An 18527-nucleotide genomic window follows, 5' to 3' on the forward strand; every position below is an offset into this window, starting at 1 on the left:
ACATAGCATAGCATAACAAAACAACGAAACAGCATAACAAAACATAGCATAGCTAAACAAAACATCATAGCATAACAAAGCACATCCTAACAAAACAAAACATAGCATACCATAATACATAGCATAGCATAATAAAACACAAAAAAACAGCAAAACAAAACAAAACATAGCATAACAAAACATAGCATAGCATAGCAAAACACAACAAAACATAGCATAGCATAACAAAACACAAAAAACACACTCACTCACTCTCAACATATATTGCATTACAAATGCAATAGGTGTCACATTTGCGAACGTTTAAGCTATTGGCATTGTAAATGACAATGCTAATAATGTATCTATTTTCAAAACCAACACAAATACAAAATGTGACATTTACAATGCAAATAGCTCAAACTTTCTTAATGGGAGACCTATTGCATTGCGAATGCTTGTCCTAGCTTGCATACTGTCAGTCTTGTGAAAGAAGTCCTGTGGAGTACTTTAAGTTGTATTAGGCGTAACCTAAAGGACACCGCCGCCACTCTAGGGGATTCTATCACCTCCTGCCAGTCTGTAACATCTAATTCTCCTATTTCAGCCTGACATTTGACCCGCAGCTTTTGCATAGGGTAGCTGATTGTTGACAATCTTCTGGTATGTGAGGGAGATTGGTTTTTTGTCCATGTAATCTGTTAGGAGTCGGTCTTCTAATGGGGAGGATGCAGGAAGGATCTTGTTCAGTAGGATTGCCGCTTCCAGCGCGTGTTTGATCTGAATGTAGCGAAACAACTCAGTGGGTGCCATTTCGTATAGCTCCTGCAAGTGGGCAAAAGTGACAACTCCCCCCTTCCAGAGATCGCCCAGTTGGGAAATTGCTATTGCATCCAATTTTTTGAACCCTTTACTCTTTCCTAGTGTACCTGGTTTGCAAGTGTCCCATAGCGGAGTTTGTTGAGTCCGTTTGTCTGCCCAACCCAGAAACCGTGTGACTGCGTGCCATAAGTAGACGGTGTGTGCAGTGGGACCCGGTAGGTTAAATTTTTGCTTTTTATTATATAGAACCCGATTAATCCCTCTCACACCTAGGGTATGTCTATCTAGGCGGTATGCAGGGTCAGTTTGGGGCGCATGAACCCATTGATTGATCACTGCTAATTGGGCGGCCCAATAGTAGATCTGAACATTTGGAAGCGCTATACCGCCGTCGTACCAACTTCTGCAGCGATCCAGGCGGGCTTGCCATCCCATAGGAGATTACTGACCTCTGATTCTATGGCTTTGAAATAGGCTGCAGGAACAGGAAAGGGAGTATTATGTAATGCATATAGAAACCTGTGAAGTGCCATCATTTTAAAAAGGGCCGCCTTACCCAGTACGGTGAGCGGCAGTGACCTCCTATGTTTGGCGTCTCTACTCTCTTAGCAATCTTTAGAGTGGCTCTTGGAGGTTTCTTGCCATAAAGTCATCTGGGTTAGACGTGATGGGAATCCCTAAATATTTAAAGCTATCTGTTACTACTTTAACTGTACAGTCCTTCGGTAATACTGTCAGTGGTCATGTAAGATGTATAGTTCTGACTTTTCCCAGTTGACGATGTACCCGGAAAATGTCCAGTATAATTTGCATATGTGTAATAATCTATGAAGGGAGCGTTTGGGGGATGCTACGTATACCAAGATGTCGTTCGCTTAGAGGGATATGCGGTCTTTCCATCCTTCTGTCCATCGAAGTCCGCGGATAATTGGGTCTTCTCTTATCCAGGTTGCCAGTGGCTCTAGAATTAAGGCAAAGAGGAGTGGCGACAGAGGACAACCCTGTTGCGTTCCACGTCTCAGGGAAAATTCATGTGAGATATGGCCGTTAGCTACTACATGCATGACTGGGTTGGTGTATAATAGTCGAACCCACAAGCAAAATTTTGTCCCGAACCCCAGTTGAAGAGCCCGAACCCCGCGAAGAGGAACAGCCATTCGACAGAGCTGAAGGGCATCCTTGCATCAAGAGACTATATGGTAGTCTCCTCCTGTGTGGTGAGTTTGCAGCTCAGTACGCTAGATTTAGGGCGGTATTTCTTCCAGGCATGAATCCCGATTGGTCCGGGTGAACACGTTTGGTAAGGTGGGGGGTAAATTGGAGAGCTAACATTTTGGCCAGTATTTTTGCCTCTGCATTGGGCAAAAAGATGGGGCGATAGGAAGTACTATCGGTGGTGAGGTTTCCTGGTTTATGGATCTGCTTTTCCATCATTGATATGGAGCAGGTAAACATTAACAGCTTTAACCATTTTTCTTTGTTTTTATGTGAAACCGCATGTCGGTGGTTGCTCAACTTGATAGAACGTTGGCAGAGTAGTGGCAGTGGTCTGCAGGGGTCCTGGTTCACCTCTAGGTTAGCTATCTGGCCAGTTCTTTTCCACCCCAACCACCTACGTGGAAAATGCATAGAAAGGAAGCAGCTGAGCATGCGCAGTGCCTATCAGTAACCCTGTTCCCCAGACCTAAAAACTTCTACGCAAGACTTGACATTATTTGTCGAATCACCTTCTCCAAGTCCAAATTTCTTTATTCTATTTTACAGATAAAACCATAAAAGACATAAGATACCATTAACATGATCATACAGGTTATCATAGTCAAACTCATTCATGTTTTAAAACCCCCATCAGAAAACGTACAAGGAAAAAGAGTACAGAAGGATAGTTTAAGAACTATAAAAACAGCACAGCCGGCCTTATTTGAGTAAAATTCATTGACCTTCAAATCGGAAACAGAAACGTGTGCCGCAGATTATTGTATTTTGGGCATAGCATAGTGGACTTGACCTTATTTGTCGAATCACACTCTCTGCAGCATCACTGGGTGTATTAAATGTGTAGCTTTTACAATCTGGGGAGGAGATGGGGCCGAAGGGTTAGAGCTCCCAACTTTGGAACTGTGAAAGTGGGTTCGATCCGGGCATTGGCTCAACATCTGGTTTTTTTTAAATTAAATATTAATCAATACATTGCCTCTTCAAAAAAAAAACACCTCACCTTGTGTAATGTAACTGGTGCTCTAATGCCTCTGGCCCAAGTTTGCATGATGTACACTTCAGAAATCATTTTTGTTTTCACACTCCACCACGTTCAAAGCCCAAAAGAATGCTTCACGGACCCTGGTCCTATTTAACTACTATGAATTGGAAGGCATTGGAGGTGGCTGGATGTCCACCCTCCACACTGTGGACTTTGTGTAAGTGCAGGTTACTATGGAACTCTATTTCATGAACACTCGGTCTCTCTACTCCTGTAGTCTTGAGTCGAAGTAGACAGGTGTATGTGTACTCGTACTCGTGTGGTCCCCGCCACTCCCTAGGCGGCACACACAGGCCAGCACCTTGAGCAATGTAAAAAGACTACCTAACCCTTTCTTTTAATATGAAGAGGTTTTTAACTACCCAAAAAATTTCAGAACTGGAGTTGGAATAGTAAATAAGCCTCCTGGATAATTTTAGGAAAAGTAGCTCTTTCTACAAATATTCAAGAGCTGTTAGAAAAGTAGATTTGACCTCCAAGGTCGGCCATGCCCACCACTGCCCTGCGGTCTCCACTCCAATGTGGCTTTTACATTTTTTGAAGTAGTCCTTTATTGGTGTTTCAGAATCCATCCATATGAGCAAAGCAGTATTTATTGCCTACGAGTCTATCATGAAGGGCAGAGTTAAAAATGGCAGGGTGGAGTGCCACCTCGGACGTGAATCGGATATATAGGAAGTATTTTGGTTGGTAGGGAGGTAGCATGGGGGTGGCAGGATGGTGGTGCCGCTGATGAAGATCAGCGGGTGGGGCAGTCCGGTTGGTACCAGTGAAATTAAGGCCTCTCAATCGAAGGGGGTGTACAGATCCTCACACTGAGGTAGGTTAGGGGAGTGGGTGTGGGGGGGGCGGGGGGGGGGGGGTAAGTGCAAAAGGAGATTGTGACACAGGCCAGAGAGAATCAAACGGCTGGTACTAGCAACTGACTGCATGCCAGTTTTCCTGGGATTGAAGGCCTCGCCTTGATCTCTCAGGGATAATCCCTGGTATATCAGGGTGATGTCAGGTGTCCGTCTAAGCTAGGGCACTTATAGATGGATAGATTCTGAAGCCACTCACTTTGTGTTTGGGGGACGGGGGTATCTATCTCAAACGTGTTGCCCTCTGGGTTCTAGGTCATTGAACCCCTGTGAGCAGCCGGAAAAGACTCAATACTTCCATCTGATCATTAACTTCTTGACAGGCTATCCTATAAAACTCAGCGCACCATTGATCTAGTGGAAGAACAGTAGGACCGAACCAGTCATGCACAATGTGCAGTTTAGCTGTGGTCCAGGAAGTGGCAACTAGCCTTGCCTGGATAAACCATCAGTCGTACCCGATGAATCTTGCGATATGCTGATTGGGGGGTGGGGGGGGGAGTAATAGAAACAGTGATTTAAAAAAAATGGGAGTGGGGAAGTAATGGAAACTTTTTTTTCTTATACCCTTAGTCAAAATGGTAGTACATTAGAGCAGTCCCATAGACTAGATTACAGCCCTCATTTCTGCATTTCTAGTGGTCCAACAAATGGGCGTGGGTAGATTAATGTTGGCAGGGACAAATACCAGTCACTTAAGACCTTTAAAGTACAGTAATTGAAGTTTCATTCTCGGGCCACTGTGTCATTTTACCCCTGAATCCTGTCCATCCATTCTGGTGGGTGTTCTGTATTTAGGACGGTTTGCGCACATTCTGCGGTACTGGAAAACTGCTCTGAGATGGGTACACTACACGGATGCTTGACAGTGGACCTCTCTCGCCTCTTGTTAGACATTTGAATATGGGATAATCTGGCTGTGAGGCCTGGCCTGCTGTTTGTCTGCTTTTCAAGCTGTGGTAGCAGTCTGTTGCCAATAACTGACTTCCTAGCCCTAATTCAGTTTGCAGGTTTAAGGTCTTGGGTAGTTAGTCTGGGTGTCAGACTAGTGCTTAATTTGTAAGAACATAATTGCAAAGGGCCTCATCAGGAGGGCCCTGCAGCTTGCACCACCCATTATCCCTGGCAGTCCACCAATGACAGTACCTACACACCTACTAGTCCTCACACTGCTACAATGACAATTCATACTATTCCAGGCTCCCAAAGCTGTAAGGATGGCATGGGTGATGAGCACTATTTACTTTAAAAAGTATGTTGAATTATTAAGCACTGTTGTGCTCTTCTTAAAATAGTACAAACCATGTGATGGACCGCCAAATTCTAGTGTTTAGAATCTAGTGCCGAGCACAAGTACGGCATACTTCCAGCTCAAATTAAGCACTGGTCCAGGTTCCATTCCTCATCCACTCTACGTAACAAACCACCTCATTCCCTCCAATCCGTACATCAAAACTGTGCGAGCTCGATGCCTGCTTTGTAGTCATGGGTGTGTTTGGAGTCTATAGAGCAAGTTCCATGCATTAAATATGGCCACCCGCATTGCAGAAAACAACATAGGTGATTTATGTTGCATGTGTAGAGGCGAGACTTCATTTGGGCAGGGGAGAACAGGTATCTCTAGATGCACCCATGCAGGGGGGTCATTCTAACATGGTGGGAGGTATATGATTTGGTGTAAATGATTTGTGAAATACATTTCATATGGGTGAGTCTTATTGCCCCCAGTTGTGCGCGCACTGACATGGTTTCAATCTTAAGATTTGAGTCTGTCTGCATCAACCCCCACTGTGCATTTGTAATGGTGGCACTTCAAAAATGGAACTATTGCTAAATGAAATTGTCATTTTGACAGCTTGTATGCCACGGTGTGTAGATATGCTAAGACTGAATCAATTTGCAAAATTATTTTTAGATTCAGGTTATCTTCTACTGTCGATTTTATCCACACTAAATGTGGGAGGGTATACTCAGACGTGAGTCCCTTGCTCATTGCACCATCAGGATTCAAGCAAGCCGGGCCGACAAAAGCTGAAATGCCAGAAACCGGTCCCCGGAAGCTCGTCTCCTTCCCAGTATAAGAATTGGCTTGGTAGTTTGGTTTGCCCTGTTCCCATCATGCACTGGGACAGGAACAGACTAATTTGCATGTAGCCAGGTTCTGAGCTGGGATGGTGCAGTGAGCTAAAAAACGGTGATGGATCAAGCCCTGATCTCTTGACTGGGTAGGAGTATTCTGCATCATTCAGAAACTCTGTCCATCACCTTTTCCAAAATTGATTTTATCCACACTAAGTGTGGGAGGGTATACTCAGACGTGAGTCCCTTGCTCATTGCACCATCAGGATTCAAGCAAGCCGGGCCGACGACGGCTGAAATGCCAGAAACCGGTCCCCGGAAGCTTGTCTCCTTCCCAGTATAAGAATTGGCTTGGTAGTTTGGTTTGCCCTGTTCCCATCCTGCACTGGGACAGGAACAGACTAATTTGCATGTAGCCAGGTTCTGAGCTGAGATGGTGCAGTGAGCTAAAAACGGTGATGGATCAAGCCCTGACCTCTTGACTGGGTAGGAGTATTCTGCATCATTCAGAAACTCTGTCCATCACCTTTTCCAAAATTGATTTTATCCACACTAAGTGTGGGAGGGTATACTCAGACGTGAGTCCCTTGCTCATTGCACCATCAGGATTCAAGCAAGCCGGGCCGACGACGGCTAAAATGCCAGAAACCGGTCCCCGGAAGCTTGTCTCCTTCCCAGTATAAGAATTGGCTTGGTAGTTTGGTTTGCCCTGTTCCCATCATGCACTGGGACAGGAACAGACTAATTTGCATGTAGCCAGGTTCTGAGCTGGGATGGTGCAGTGAGCTAAAAAACGGTGATGGATCAAGCCCTGATCTCTTGACTGGGTAGGAGTATTCTGCATCATTCAGAAACTCTGTCCATCACCTTTTCCAAAATTTATCTTCTACTGTCCTCCAGGCCAGTATTTGAGTCTTATCCCTAAGCACGTGAGGCCCTTTGGTACCCTTTGGGTTTCGGAAGGGGAACATCGACTTAAAAAGAGGGCTTGACCTGCCCAATTGGTGTACATATGGCAGGTGACAAATGACTTCCAGGCACCATAATGGTCCTTGTAGTACGATGCAAAGGTGTCAATGACTTTGACATGAGGGGACTTGCTCGCTCACAAGGGGAGAAGAAACTTAATTTGAAAACTCTATGCCTTCCCTTGAGGGATTTCTTAAACCTTCATCATATCTGTCTTGGATCCTTTGAGTTGTCCCCTGGAAGGGGGGAGGGGGGGTTGCGACCTTTAACCGAGGCAGTTTAGCAGAGTTCATGACCTCTGCAGCTCGTCCTGAGTGTTGAGCAGACACCAAGACCTGATAGTAGGGTGGGGGCAGGATCGTGTCTTGGTGCCTGGGGGCTATCAACACTAGGTGGGTGGGACAGGAGAGTGAGTAAGATGGACCTTATGGCTATATAGCCTAGTCTTGGTAGGGCATAGGGAAGGAGTGTGTAGCAGGATGTTTGGTAGTTTCAAACTTTGGAGTATGGATGGGGTGAGTAGAACATTCAGTAGAGCGCCCACCTCGTGGCCATTACTGATAGTCTCCAGGCTTCAATCTTTCACCTAGAAATCATGTTTTTAGATTTTGGTTTATATTAGTTCAGTGGAAGCAAAACAAGACTACAGCACCCAGAATGCAGTAGGTTACTACAACTGGTGGACCTCTCAATGTTCATACTGACCTGGATGGGTGGTGATTACCCTAAGGATGAGTTGGATGCACCCAGGGCTACCAGACTTTGGAATGTGGGTGTGGAGAAGAACATTTGCATAGGAGGCATTTGGGAGGTACAAACCTTGGACGGTGGGTGAGGGCGCCGCTGAGATGGTACTTGGGGGTAGGGGGGTGTGATAGTGTCTTGTCAGGGGGTTTATTGCCATGTTGCTCCTGTCAGGAATGTTTTCCTGATGCCATCTCCTTTCGTCCCCCTTGTAGATCTGCATGCACTTAGACGAGGACGATGTGACCATCAAGATCTCTGGCATCCACCTGATACATTTCCCCAACCGACTGGGGTTCGAGGAGGCTCCCTACATGTATGTGGACGGCTTCCAGGTGAAATCTATAAAGATGGAGTAGAGCAGCCACGCCCTACAGATGGACCATTCTTGCCAACCGAGTAACCTCAGTGTGCGTATCCAGTCTCTTCGCCAGCAGAGGACCACAGAAACCAAGGAACCCGCTTCACCCTTTATCATTCTGACCTGTGTTTTCTGCCATCTACTTTGAATAAATTATTATTTTCTCTGACTGCTAGTTCTTCATTAGCTCTCCTCTTTTACAGTGATTTAATCGCAAATTATCTACAGCCCAGATAGTTACAGGAAATGTCTAATTATTTATTAATTTTCTGTGCGTAGGATGCTGTCTTCTGGAAAGGGCCAGCACATCTGCTTTGTATCTGAGCTGCAACGCATGTCTTTGTAATGCTGTCATAATGGCTTCTCATGGTGCTTCTCGTTGGGGGTAGTCTAAGGATGGGGACGGACAGGACGTAAAGTGGTGGCTTTTATTCTGCCCTGGGGCTCCTCCAAATCCAGGCTGGGGAGTGTTATGGAGGCATTGGCTGCTGCCACTCATTTGCAAGGGGGGGGATATGGGCGGTGTGGTAAAAAATAATCACTTACCTTACTGCTGGACTGCCGCCTCCCATCCTCCTCTTCTGTTTCTACTTGAAGCAGGAAGCACACCCAAGGCTACAATAAGCCAATGACAACGCTGCAATGCAGGATTGTGGTTGGTCTGAGCGCCATGGTTCGGTGCTCTGACAGGCAGTGGGAGCCTGTGCATGTTCCTCACAAGGCTGTGTATTACAGCCTGCTGGGGAACACGCAAAGTGCGCATTGGGGGTTTGGCTGGCCCAAGACGGCCTGCCAAAAGTCATGCGCAGTTCAGTGCCTACCACACCTCCCCTTGCGGGCTGTGACGACAGCAAAGTCCTGCAAACCTGCACGACAATGGAAAAATAAGTGATTGACTTATTTTTTCCACTGTACAAAATGCATCTTAGTGGAGGTGTCTAGAAGGGTTGCGATGTGTTTTGGACAATCAGCATGAAAACCCATTCATAGCGCCATCCAGAAGCTTGGTGTCTACTGGTGTGTGGGGATGAACCAAGCAAACAAACTCCCACAATTCTATAAAGGAGCTAAACGGGATGGGACCAGAGACCCTCTCAAAGGCAGGCCTCATGGGTGCAAACTCTTATTGCTGAAGCCTGACTGCTGTTAAAAGTCCCAAAGGCATGTCTCTCCTCCAGGAATCTGCATGGACCAGCAGTCTGCCCCCACCTGACTGATTTACAGTAACGGATGTCTAAGGCCAGGAGAACACCTTACTCACTCCACGGGTCTGTGCTGGACCAAGGTGAATTCAGTGAGTTCTTTGTGGCGAGTAAAGACATGCGGAGGGATAAGGGGGAGACATGTCTGCACGCTTTCTCGTCGTGATATTGGGCCAGCGCCATATTCTGTTAACTCCTTATGTTCCATGGAGCACACTTGGCACCTTCCAAGCCATAGTCTGCTGCTTATGCGTCTGTGTCTGCCCCAGTGACAAGGTCTGATTCGATGCTCTTTCTGAGGAGGGTATCGCACACTAGAGAGAAACTGGATGGGGACTAAGTGATAACTTGGGCTCTCCCGTTTTCTATTTTTACTGTTTTCTACTGAAATACAGACTAAAAATCGTCCATTTGAAACATGGAAATGGATAGTATTTTGGTTGACTTTCACTTATGCCAATCATGGGAGACAGGCCTGTAGTGCTGTGTGTGTGAGGGGGGAGGGGGAGAGGGATTATATGTACAGTTGTCCTAACAAGAATTAACTGCAGATGTTCAGCTGGTTAAGCTGCTTTACAATGCAGGCGTATTTAGATGATTACATTGTATGTAAATGGTTAATCGGAGTTTTCAAACGTGAATCTCCACTTATTGGGTGAATGTGAACTGCACTCATTTTAGCTTCCATTTTACCCTTAACACAAATTGAATATGGATAGTTAGACAAAATGAGCGAAAACAAATATTGATAAATACAGACCGGTATGTCAAATACCATAACATTCGGAGCCTTCATTATAATTGGAGTCAGTGGAATTGTGGTTCTGCAGCTGCAGTTTTATCCATAATTAGGTATTTGCCGCATAATCCAAGATCTGCTGATTTTAACCAAAACAAATCTGTTCTAGGGTAAACAGATCAAAGGTTAATGTTCGTGGTGAGCAGTGTCAAGCAGTGTGGCCTTATGCCAAGGTTGCCTGGCCATCTTTTTGTTGGTTATTACTATATTTGGATGCTAAAGTGGTACTAATGAGGTGAAACCTTCGCCCAGTGTTTACATGAAAAACGAATTATGTAGAAATACGATCAGTGTGTTGCATTGGGTAGTATAACTTGCTTTATCTTAGTTACAAAGAAGGAGTCAATTCAGCACTATCCTGTGTGTTATGTCAAAAACATAACCTATTAGTCATTACAATTCCATGATCAAAGTAATCATAACATTGCACATTTCAATAACAGAGTTAATCTCAAGACAGGAAAATCAAGTCAAAGTCCTTTTGTGTATGTCGTTCCATTCATTCATAGATCTCAGAAGTTACAGCCAAATAACAGAAGAAACAGCCGACACATGTTTCGTCAGTACACAGTTTGTACCATGACTTATTAAGCGGACTGGATGCTACAACTCTGGAGTACGGACTGGGTGCATCAACATGATTTACGATGTATGACTTCTTTGATAACTATTTCTTACTTACTAGAGTACCGGAGTGACCTATTTCTCTATTTCCCGAGCCTTGATTATGTCATTCGATAATTTTCTTTGACTCACTGCGCTAGACCTTGTGGATGTTTGGGTCTGGGGATATACATACCAGACATACCTTGAATATCCCTTGGTCACGTTTTTCTATAAGTGATTTTCGAGCCCCTAGAGGGCTTCTGTGATTGACACTTCCTGGACAAAATATTTTTGCTCGGGTCTGGAACGCTGTATACTTCTTCGCGTGTATCATCACTTACAACATAGCTATTTCCAGTGTGCTCCATTCAACCTTTCAGCCTTGAGAAAGTCATGGTACAAACTGTGTACTGACGAAACACGTGTTGGCTGTTTCTTCTGTTATTTGGCTGTAACATAACACACAGGATAGTGCTGAATTGACCCCTTCTTTGTAATTTTGTATTTGTAAATCCTTGAGATTTGCTATAGTCACTCTGGGTAGTGTGTGACAGTGGTCTCCCTGGCACTCCAATGAGATTATTAACATCTTGTATTGATTGTGTGTCCCACAACACTACTTTTTTGGGGGGGCGGAGCTTGCCTGCGTCGATGTAGGACGCGTGTGTGCTGAGCTCCGCGCTAACACCCGCAATATCCTGAAAAATTATCCTCTTACAACGGACGCCAACGGACTTTCGAGGTGGGGATCTGCCCCGTGGGCATCAGTGCAGCGATCGGTGAAGTCGCCGGCGCATTTGGACGAAAACCCGCTGAGTTTTGGCAGCGCGACGTTGACCGCTGACTGGGCCTGAAGCAGCGGACTTGCCTGGAATCTCGGCCGCCGTGCGTGCCTGTACGTGCGGCCGCTTCGGGTGCTGAGGACCGGTGACCCCCGCAACGGTCCGGCGGAGAGACGCACCCGGCTTTCAGTGAGGTGAGGCGCTCTAGGACATCCTGCGCCACCCCCCTTTTGAGGGGGGAGTACACTGCGTCGCCCCACTTTGGAGTTCACGAAGCCTCCTGAAAAACGGACACGGAGACTGTTTCCCGCGCATTGCACTTGGATCCCCGGCGCGACTACTGGCCATTGACGGCCCGCCAGGCTCATTAGAGGTGGGCTGAGCTGCATTTGCTGCTGCTGTGCTGGGCGTCTGACCTCCCCCCCCCCCCCCCCCCTCCCCCCTGGGACGACCCCTGGGACTAAATCCCCTCCCTTGGACAATTGCTGGGCAGCCTGTCTGTGGTGCGGCAGACACTGGGGTGCAGGGGGTGCTGGGGGCAAGGTAGCGGCTGGATACTTGTGCGGGCCCCCCCGCAACGACACCTGCTGCTGGCCCTGATCGGGCGGAACCGCGAATATGAGTGTCCCACCTCCACCCAAGCGACTTGCGGCGGAGAGTCAGAAAAGACGACCTGGGGGATTGCACTGCGATATCGGGAATTGTGCGCCAGATTGGGGACCCTGATGTGAGCGGAGCTGCACACCTCTACATATTGCCGGCACGGATTGCAGGGCTGCTGACGCCATACATTGGAGTGATTTTGGGACAGTGTTGGAGCCCCTGGCCCAGGACTGAGTTTCTGCAACTGCACTCGACTGCCACCGGCTGTAGACCTGCGCTATCGCCTGATGGGGCGTGGATGTAACGCTCACTGGAGGTGAGGCCTACGCAGCGACAACTCCTGAGACTGGCGTCTGCAAGTTATGGGGGGCACAGCAACACGGGAACTGTAGGTGAGCGCGGAATTGGGATAACAAGGCTGCCTATAGCCTCTGCCTACACATCGGAGACTACATACGGGAGCGGGACGCCCCCGGACTTCCCTGCGCACTATGGGCAAGAATGATAGAACCCAGACCAAACTGGCGTTTGAACAGCGTAGAGCGAAGGCCCCGGAAGAGCCGGCACCGGACCCTTCACCTCGAAACAAGGGCGCAGACAACACAATGTATGCTGACATTAAAGAAATGCTTCTATCCATGGAGAAAGGACTGCAAGAAAGTATGTCATCCATCGGCACGAAGATAGACGCACTCACTTACCGCATGGACCGCATGTCGGAACGGGTGGATAAACATGCGGAACGCCTCGACATGTCGGAGAGGCGCCTCACGGAGGTGGAGGAGGCGCAGACCGAGTGGGACAAGGACCGCAAGCAGTTCTCCAGACTCCTACAGGTAATCCAGGACAAGTCGGAGGACTTGAAAGCCCGATCGAGGCGCTCCAACATTCGCATTACGGGGGTCGCAGAGACGACACAAACAGGCAAGATGGAGCTTTTTGTGGAGAAACTGTTGGTCTCCCTGCTGGGTGACGACGTCTTCTCTCCGATGTTTATAGTTGAGAGAGCACACAGCACGCTGGGGCCGCGGCCGGGACCTACCCCGAGGCCAATAATTGCCAAACTCCTCAACTACAGGGACCGAGACACAGCCCTACGAGTGGCCAGAAACAAGGGGAAGCTCCAGTACGAGGGCATGGAAATTTCCCTGTATCCTGACTTCACGGCGAAGGTGCAGGAGGAAAGGCGGCACTTCGCTACGTATAAAAAACAGTTGCGAGAACTAGGCCTAGACTACGCAATGCTATACCCTGCGAAACTATGGGTCAACAGACGTGGTCACTCGCACTTTTTCACAAACCCAAAAGAGCTACAAAAGTCACTGAAGGAGTGGTCCAGGGAGCAGAGGAACAGCCCAAGTAGACGGACTGAAGAGCACGAAGACAGCAGTCGTCTGGACGAACAAGAATAGCCCGACGTGCGCTCCTGGTCTTGGGGCGCGGATGACCGCACTAGACTCAGAGTGGTGTCGAGACGGTGACACCGCTGCCTCGAGATAGCATCTTGGGGACAAGTTGCATAGCTGCCGTGTGATTGCTGAGAGCTGAGATTGGACTGCGCCATGCGATTGGGTGAGAACATTCCACTGTATATATTTTTTTGGGCTTGGCTGTGTGGAACTCGAGACACAGCTCATGACTCTGTATTGTTGGTTGCACTCTCGTGCAATGTTATAGACCTTTTGTTGGGTTGGGGTGTGCTGTGGATGTGCCGGGAGGAAGGGCGCTCTGGAGCTGCTGAACACCATGTTCTTTTGGACCTTGAATAATCCTCCCGTTGTTGAACTCTGCCTAGGGTGTTGGTGGCGGGAGCCACGTTTGCACTAGTTAACTCTGATGCACTGTTTGGTGCCACTTATGGCGACCTCTGCCCTAGCGCTTCTAGCTCTAATTGTTCTTGGGGGTAGAATGTTGGGAACTGTGCGGAATGGCACCATAAGTTGGATGTTGATGGGAGGAAATGGGTACTGCCAGGCCAGGTTGGGGGAGGTCGGCTGTGGGCGGGGGGGGGGGCTATGTTGGGGATTGTAACCGCTATCTTGATCGTGGGATATTGAAGATAAAGCCAAGCAACATGTTGCCCGATTTCGAGTATAAGGAGAATGTACGGCATAGTAGTACAGCTGTCTGCACCCTATTGCTATCACTGTTGGGATGACTAATGCTGATGATGGGAATGCTTCACGCAATTTACAGGAATTGAAAATGTTGACATGGAACGTGAGAGGGCTCAATGATTACCGTAAACTTCGGAAGGTACTCAGTTACTTGCACAGACATCATGTTGACCTCGCTCTCCTTCAGGGGACCCACCTTCCACTCACTAGCAGGATGCTGCTGGCCAGGGGGCTTGGGGGGCACAGTTCGGCGGCGGGGTTCATGACACACTCCAGAGGTGTACTCACTTGGGTTAACCCTACCTCACAGCTAAAATTGGTACCACTGGTGTCAGACCCGGAGGGGCGGTTAGTTATAACTAGATGTGTGGGCAGGGGACACGATTTGGTAGTGGTCAATGTTTACGGGCCGAATTATGATAGTCCTGAATTTTACACAAAGCTGGTGGCACAATGCAGAACACACGTTCACTCCAGAATGCTCTAGGGAGGTGATTTCAACTTTGTATTTGACCCTGACCTGGACAGGTCGGCGGGACCCACCCGGAGGCCAGTGGCCTCGGCTTTGCACATGAAGGCGGAGCTGCTTAAATTGGACCTGGTGGACGTATGGAGAAGTAAACACCCCACGAAAGGTGGTTTCACTCACTACTCTGCATTCCATAATATCCATACTAGAATAGATTACTGGCTAGTGTCTCAGGCTCTACTAGATAGTATTGGGAGTTGTGTAGTGCTGCCCCGCACCCTCTCCGATCACTCCCCGGTACAGCTCCACCTAGTGATCCCAAAGAAAACAATTCCCCCCTTCACCTGGAGGGTCCCCCCCTACTCACTCCTGGACGATGTGTTTCGGGGAGAACAGGTGGAAGATATAGACATGTTTTTTTAAACAAACCTGGGGTCCGTTGACAGTTTCCAAACTGTGTGGGAAGCTTTTAAGGCCTACATCAGGGGTATGGCAATGTCCAAACACTCGAGTGTGCTTAAATTTATAAGACATGACTTGAAACAGCTTGAATCCCGACTGTCTGATTTGGAGAGGCGCCTACAGAATGGCTCCGATACTAATGCTGAGTCTCAAATTAAACTCCTACTGACTGAATACCATGACCTGGCAGACAGGGAAATACAACACATGGCCAAATAAGCTACAGCGCGAACTTACGGGGAAGGGGAAAGGCCGGGTGCGCTACTGGCTAGAATGATACGTAGTACCAGGAGGCCCCTGGTGGTGGATGAATTACTCACGCCAGATGGTGAGGTTATTTCTGACGGGGAGGAGATCCTCCAAACGTTTAGGCGGTACTATGCTGAGCTGTATAAATCCAGATCACTGCGGGTCGAGGAAGAGATTGACGACTACCTCGAGCATATTGCCATGCCATTCTTGCCAGACTCAGACAGGGAATTCTTGATGTCTCCCATACAGGAGGATGAGATTTTGGAGGCTATGGCGAGCATGCGATCTGGTAGTGCCCCGGGAGCGGACGGTTTGACGGTAGGCTTTTATAAGTCGTTTAAAGACAAGCTGGTCCCACACCTGATCACCCTATTTGACGACATATGCGAGGAGGGTAGTATGCCCCACTCCATGAGGGAAGCCCTTCTAATTACCGTTTTAAAGCCTGGGAAACCCCCCCCGAGTCATGCAGCTCCTACAGGCCACTTTCCCTGATAAATGTGGACACTAAAATTTTTGCTAAAGTGCTGGCCACACGGTTGGCGCTCCTGGTACCTGACCTGGTGGCGCCTGAGCAGGCCGGTTTCGTTCCCAATAGGAACCTGACATATAATATCCGCACTGTGCTGGGGACAATGCAGCACGTGCGTCAGGAAAACACTGCCTTAACAATTTTTCTGGACATGGAAAAGGCCTTTGACTCTGTGGAGTGGCCTTTCATGCTCAGAGTCCTGAGGAAGTTGGGGTTGGGAGAGCCGTTCTTGCAGATGTTGGGAGCCTTGTACTACCGACCCACAGCGAGGCTGAAGATAGGGGATAGAGTCACGGACGCATTTGATATCAGCAGAGGAACCAGACAGGGATGTCCCCTTTCGCCCCTTCTGTATGCACTGGTGGCGGAACCGTTAGCGTGTGCAATCAGGGAATACCACAGCTTGGAAGGTATTAGTTTTCCAACATATAAAATCGGCATATCCACATATGCCGATGATACACTCCTCTATGTTCGCGACCCGGAAACAAACCTTTCAGCTGTATTGCGGTAAGTGGTGCGGTTCGGTGCCCTCTCGGGGCTGAAAGTGAACTGGGATAAATCAATAGCTTTCCCACTGACGCCCGCAACGCAACCCTTTGAGATGGAATACCCCCTGAAATGGACCACTGACTCAGTTAGATACCTAGGCATACAACTTCACACTGACCCGGTCATCTTAGTCAGGGAGAACTACGGCGTGGCGTACACAAAACTGGTCGAGGATGTGGACGCGTGGTGTAAACTCCCGCTGTCCCTAGTGGGCAGAATAGCCATCATGAAAATGGTGATACTGCCTAGGTTCCTATTCCTCTTCAACAACATACCGGTGGTTCTGTCAAAGGCGTTCTTCAAACAGCTAACGCAAGTGCTTCTCAGGCTAGCATGGGGGGGTAAACAGCCTAGATTTAAGTGGGAGACTCTACTGCTTCCTTGTGAAATGGGGGGGCTGGGGGCGCCTGACATGGAAAGATACTACCGCATTGCGCAGGCAGCCCATTTACACTCATGGATCCATGGGGACCCGCGCATACCGCATGTGACATTAGAGCGCTTGTTTGCAGAGCCTCTTCCCCTTCCAGCCACTGTTTGTCTCCCGGTAGACCGAGCTATTGGACAACTAGACTCTCTCAAATCTACCAATCATGCGTGGCACGCATTGACCCGGGCGCGAGACTGTAGATTCCTGTGTTCGCCGCAGATGCAGATAGATTGGGTGCTCTGGCTGGGCCCGCTAAGGGAAAAAGGAGTAACAGAGGCACTGCGTGCGCTGGGACTCACGAAAATGGAGGACCTGTTTGTTGAAGGGGTGCCCAAGTCCTGGGAACAACTCTCCTCCACGCAGCCGGAGTCTATGCTTCTACAGCGTTTCCAGTTTCATAGGGTTCGGAGCGCGTTAAAGGAGTTGTTGGGCCCTGAAATGGAGGAACCTCCGGAGGTTCCTAGACTCACTTATGTAATTAACTCCACGTCATCCCGCAAACTAATCTCCAACCTAAATAAACTGGGTGTTACACATCACCAGCTCCAGCATTCGAAAGCTAGGTCGGAATGGCAAAGGGATCTGCAACTGCAAATTGATGACGACATGTGGAGATAATGCTGCACCAGCACAAGAAAACTCTCCCTTAATGGAAGGCATAGGCTGGTGCACTTTAAGTTTCTACAACGGGTATACTATACCCCGGAGAGGTTGCACCGTTACGGGCTTAGGAAGACGGCGGAGTGCGAGAGGTGCCATGCACAGGTTGCTGATTTTATCCACATGGCGTGGTACTGTCCGGGTGTTCAGAAGTTTTGGGCGGAGGTCTTCTCAGAACCAGGGCCAGACTGGGAACTGAAAGCAGCCCTGGCAAATTTTCTCAGACCAGCCCCATTCCCGGGCGTAGCGAGCGAGCGCAGTAAACGGGGGTTTTTGGGGGTTTCCCCCCCAAGAAAATTTTGGACCAAAAGGATGCATTTTACAGCACATGTTTCATTACATATTCAATTGTATCAACTTTCAAAGCATTGTACGAAGTACGAAGATCACTTGCCCATAATGATGGGCCTAAGGTTGAACCATACAATTTATTGCAGAACTGAACATGGAAAAGCAGTTAAACCATGTTTTTAAGTATCCACTTAAAAATAAAATTCTTTAAGAAACAGGCAAACCTCCTAAATCTAAGGGAAAAAGCGACTCACTAGGGATTGCAGTCTTTGGAACAAAAAAACACAAATACCAAGTACTTCATAAGCAAAGAATAATTAATCTAAGTTAACAATGTGTGCTGCTAGTATAGCCTTTCCTCATACATTAATAAAACAGAAATAAACAATATAGTTAATTGCTTAAGTATAATATGAATAGTTAATTTTAAGTTATAGTGCAGCGAACACAGGTTTGATGAATGGGCTTGATTGCTAATGCTCATTCAGAATTAAACAAGAGCCTGTCCCACACACGAAAGAATAACTTCATGATAAACCACAGAAGTTCATCATCATTAGGCGTGATTAGAAAAGACAATAGTTCCTTCGTCATTGTGAGGTGTGACAGTCACACAAATATACATTCATAATATGAATTAATCCATAAACCACTAAAATAATGTTATCCTTTTTAAAGTTCAGCACATAAATAAAA

At 47.7% G+C, this 18527-nt stretch overlaps 1 protein-coding gene across 1 annotated transcript in view; it reads left to right on the forward strand.

The window, feature by feature from the left end:
* The window catches only part of LOC147748545 (galectin-1-like), a 67626-nt gene extending 59383 nt beyond the window's left edge, over window positions 1–8243 (forward strand). The window contains exon 4 of the mRNA XM_086963006.1: window positions 7929–8243. Within this exon, the coding sequence (XP_086819132.1) occupies window positions 7929–8072 (144 nt within the window). The 3' untranslated portion in view covers window positions 8073–8243. The remainder of the gene's footprint in view (window positions 1–7928) is intronic.
* The last annotated feature ends 10284 nt before the right edge of the window (window positions 8244–18527 follow it).

Source organism: Lissotriton vulgaris, chromosome 1_1, assembly GCF_964263255.1.
Source record: "Lissotriton vulgaris chromosome 1_1, aLisVul1.2, whole genome shotgun sequence".
NCBI lineage: Eukaryota > Metazoa > Chordata > Amphibia > Caudata > Salamandridae > Lissotriton > Lissotriton vulgaris.